Source organism: Sinocyclocheilus rhinocerous, unplaced genomic scaffold, assembly GCF_001515625.1.
Source record: "Sinocyclocheilus rhinocerous isolate Xijiao unplaced genomic scaffold, SAMN03320098_v1.1 scaffold4913, whole genome shotgun sequence".
NCBI lineage: Eukaryota > Metazoa > Chordata > Actinopteri > Cypriniformes > Cyprinidae > Sinocyclocheilus > Sinocyclocheilus rhinocerous.
In genome coordinates, this window is record NW_015640917.1 from 33958 (window position 1) to 38525 (window position 4568).

At 35.8% G+C, this 4568-nt stretch overlaps 1 protein-coding gene across 2 annotated transcripts in view; it reads right to left on the reverse strand.

The window, feature by feature from the left end:
• Positions 1 to 67: 67 nt before the first annotated feature.
• Positions 68 to 4568, reverse strand: part of LOC107753404 (protein XRP2-like) — an 8828-nt gene continuing 4327 nt past the window's right edge. Inside the window, exons 2-6 of one of the 2 annotated variants that reach the window (XM_016569537.1) lie at positions 2802 to 2898; positions 2230 to 2720; positions 907 to 1021; positions 716 to 801; positions 68 to 617 (exon numbers count right to left, since the gene is read on the reverse strand). In XM_016569537.1, coding sequence (XP_016425023.1) covers positions 534 to 617; positions 716 to 801; positions 907 to 1021; positions 2230 to 2720; positions 2802 to 2898 — 873 coding nt within the window. In that variant the 3' untranslated portion in view covers positions 68 to 533. Of the gene's footprint in view, positions 618 to 715; positions 802 to 906; positions 1022 to 2229; positions 2899 to 4568 lie in introns of both variants that reach the window. The other variant, XM_016569536.1, reaches the window with a different exon arrangement.

Here is a 4568-nt window from a genome sequence, read left to right on the forward strand (position 1 = left end):
TACATATATATATATATATATATATATATATTAAATATAAAAAACCTGATTCAACAATTCATGTTTTCTGGCATTTGAGAAATATTGTTTTACAGCTATCTAGTATACACAAACTAAATGACATGTATACAAGCAAAGGAGAATAAAACACAATTTCCAGCTATACATTTAAGGAGAAAAACAATTAAATAAATATCTATATAATCAAATTCATTATTTTCAGCATAAGTGATACATTGTCCACAGTAATATTTGATTAGACTAAAGTTCCAGTTCTCAATTTTGTTCTCTATCTAAAGGCACTTGCCTTCACGATTGGTTCCAAAACCCTAACTGATCAGATGCCTCTTTCATTGGCATGAAAATGTAAAATTGTCAAGATCACAGAGCAAAACTGTCTGTTAAAATAGTGGTTATATAAACCCCTAAAAGTGTTGAGATATTAAGTAATTCCAATTCACCGAAATGACAAAATTGACAAAACCAAACAAATATAAACCCCCGTTAATTTGAGGTGCTTCTTTGCGGCAGTTTCACAGTCCCATCTGCATGTCAGCAAAGTTGAAAAAGTTGTCGACATCACGCGAGGACGTATTTTTGCTCTCAGAAACAAACAGCTGCAGGAAAAGCAGCAGATCGCATGAAAAGCTTTAGATGATCAGAGCAAATCCTCAATAAACAGACTTGAGAAGTAACGGCTTCCTTTTATATTTACCTTAGTGCCATTGAACACTTCATTGGCAATGGATCGACACGCCTCCACCACACCATCTCCATTCAGCTCGAGGGCTACCACTGGACCTGCAGGAACACAGATCAGAGTGTTATAAGAGACATTCATATTTGCAACTATTTACAAGAGGCTGTACATTTTCTTATTTGGTGTAACACAATACATTACGACACCTTTGGTGATCCACTCAGTGAGGCTTTCTGCATTATTCTGAAACACTCGGTTCACATCCTCAGGGCGCATGGAAACCTCTTTGGTCTGAATGAGGACAAAGCCTTTGGCGGTCGTCTGCATTTAGGTGGATCCAGAAAAATCAATGTTACAAAATTAAAGGTTTTCATGAATAAGCTTGGTTATGCATTGGTGAACAGGCCGGGATTTCTGTGTGTTTTTTAACTGAGATTTTAGAACCATAAAAATAAAACTAAATTGTTTCTACATGAAGTCAGTAACAAAAAGGTCAAACGCATCATGGCGAATACTTTGTTTCTGTCTCTTCCTCACATATTTGCTTTAGCAAATCCATATATTGCAGAGGGCAAGGATAGTTTAGGTAAAACTACATGAACTCACAAAATATATTGCTGTAGTTTAAATCCACATGAAATCAACTTGATTTTTTTTTTTTTTTTTACAGCACATTTGTTTTGTCAATGTGAATGATTCACTTCGACGTAAAAACATTTCATAATGTGCTATGATATTAATGTTTCCTGTTTTACCGTTCTAAAATGATTTTACAGTGTAAATACTGCATGGATCGAAACAGTTTTAATAATGGGTTGATATCTAAACAAAATGCTTGAATGAACACCACATCAGTTGTTCATTCAGGTACACAATGATTATTATAATTTTTCTTGCATTCTGCATAAAAGCGTTTCATGTCATTTGAAAAGGATTTGTTAAATATGCCTGAAGATTATTATACTGTGAATTGTCAAATCAGACCCTTTAAAACTACGCAGCAGAGCCCTTCCTGTTTAGCCCATCCTGCTTTTGGTAACAAAATACTAGAACAAACAGTAAAGGTGCCAACAACCTAAGATATTTACAGACAGTCAGTCACTTCCTTAACTTCCTGCAAGTATAAAAATAAAAAGCACACTAGAAATTATGTAGAGACTTTTTAAAGTTAGTTAATCGTACACAGGCAACATCTCTAGTAGAAAAAGACAGATAAAAGTTACAAATTTAAGTGAAGTGGGAAATAGTATACATCCCCTTTTCTATTTATATAGGTGGAGTGACTGAAGAAAGCTGATTTCATTTCCCAAATTAACATGAAAAACTTGCTGTGAACAACATTTTTCAATTAGACGTTAAACGTTGACTCATTCTGATTAACTTCCAGGTTGAGAAACCTCAAGCATGTAACACGAATAAAATTCAAAGATGAACAAATATGCTGCACATGATGTCAGTTTCTGGATCACCCATCGTTGGAACCATGAATGACAATTCTACACCATTAACTCTATCAAATGAGTTCTAACCTCATCAATGAGCTTGCGGGCATTAGCAGTGGTGTAGTCTCCAGCAAAAAAGACAAACAGGCAGGATTCTTCGCTCTCGGTACGGCGCCCTCCTTTGGTCAGGGGCACTATGCTCCGATTTGCTTCAGTAGAGATTCTCACTGACTTGAATTCTGACTCAGGATCTGGTAGAGGCATATACTCCAGGATAACAGCATCTTCTGGTAAAAGACTCCAATTGGTCTCTCCAGAGACAGGTGTGAAGTCATGAATATTGCTCCAGTTGTTGTTAAAGATGCTGAGGCCTGCATCTTTAAAGTGGAAAGCCAGCTCGGGGTAGTAGTACTGGTAGCAGCCAAACTTCATGCCTGTTGAAGACTCAATGATGGGTTGGGTGGCGCAGCACAAAAAGACGTCCATTTTCTTGCAGTCTCTGGTGCGGAACTGCTGGCAGGCCACCACACACTTGATATCTTTGCAGTCTCTGAAGAACACGCTCCCTTTGACCGGACCTAAAATAATACGGCAGTTCACACAGTCGTCAATGGTAATAGTCGCCGAATGGTCAAATACGTAGATGTTACAGTTCTCACAATCCTGAATGACAAACTGCTGGCCATTGAGTTTGCCTGGCAACCGGCCCACTGTCTCATTCTTTAGGCCTGTCAGCATGAAGTCTTTCGGGTCAACCTGCAAAAAAAATATGCAAACATGTTAATAAATGGAGAACTTATAAAAAGCAATAAAACCATTATCAGATATCTTTGCTCTCTGGTTCCCTTCACACTCTTGTAACAGGATGTCCCCTCCCTCAAAATGTGTGTTTATTAGTTAGAGACATTATGCTTTTGTCCAAAAAAACTATTTCTGCTGTAGTTAACTATACTTTAGAACAAACCTGTAACCTGAAGTATTAACACGATAAAGCCAACGGTATCATATTTGATTCAAGAATTTCTGAGGTGTCCAAATTATCAGCATGATCAAAACATGCTGAAAACCCTGTTGTACACAATATTCTACATACCTTCTGCCCTCTGATTAATAGTTCACACATTTTAGCAAGTAAAAGATATATTTTTAGTGTAACTTTTAGTAATATTCTTAAACCCCTTTTTTAAAATAGGCATGCAGGTGCACTGTTCAAACTTAAATTGTTGTAATTTATGAACACTTTGGAATACAGACATAAGTTTGGTCCCTTTTTAAAGAAGAAAATCAGCAGCATTATCACAAAATGAATTAAAAAAATTAAAGTATCAAAAAGTTATGGTAGTTTAAATTTACTGTAAAGAAAATGCACTATATTAATTTTATTTTATTGCCTGCTGAATCATATGGGACCTGCACCTGAAAAACACCTTTAGTTTTGACTCATTCAGGTTTTTTAGCAGTTGATGCCAATACTGACATCTAAACAACAGAGTGTTCGCCTGGTCAAGCTACAGTTTTACTAGGCAAGAACACACTGGGCCTCATTTATCAATCTAAAGTAGAAACGAGCGCAGATCCGAGCGCACAAATCAACTTACGACAGAGTTCACAAGTGATTCATGAAACATTTGTATGCCGCCAATCCCATCGAATACAAATGATCAAACCCCTAAAAATTCACACTTTTGAAGCCTTGCCTCTAGACTGAAGCCGGCCACAAAGGGGGAAGTAATGTCATGAAAGAGAAATTGCCACCCGTTAACCTTATAATTGCAAACAATTACACTAATTTATATGTTTATTAACCCCTTAACTGTCACCCCCCATTTTTTAAAATAGGCATGCAGGTGCACTATCCAAACTTAAATTGTTGTAATTTATGAACACTTTGGAATACAGACATAAGTTTGGTCCCTTTTTAAAGAAGAAAATCAGCAGCATTATCACAAAATGATTTAAAAAAATTAAAGTATCAAAAAGTTATCGTAGTTTAAATTTACTGTAAAGAAAATGCACTATATTAATTTTATTAGATTTTATATATAATAAATATTTTACATAACAGGTTTTACTCTAAAATTGGTATAAAATTAAAGCCTTATGTCTAAATAAGTTCCAAATTTGAAGTTGATATGAAAAAAATTGAGGTTCCTGTGAGATTTTATTTAGGGCGTTATACCACAAACAGCCACCGGGTGCCATCCAAACTCCATTGAATTTTTTTAATGCATTTTTCTGTTACAAATGTCTAGATTTCTCTGTCAATATTACTTCTATCTCAAAATAACCACCAAATATGGAATCCGGAGACTCAGACCTTTGCAGTGATATGTTTTTTGTAAAGATTATAAAAAGGTTTGATTCTAAAAGACCGTAATGCATTTTGTAACATGACACTTGACACTGCCCACTAAGGGGGAGGAGAC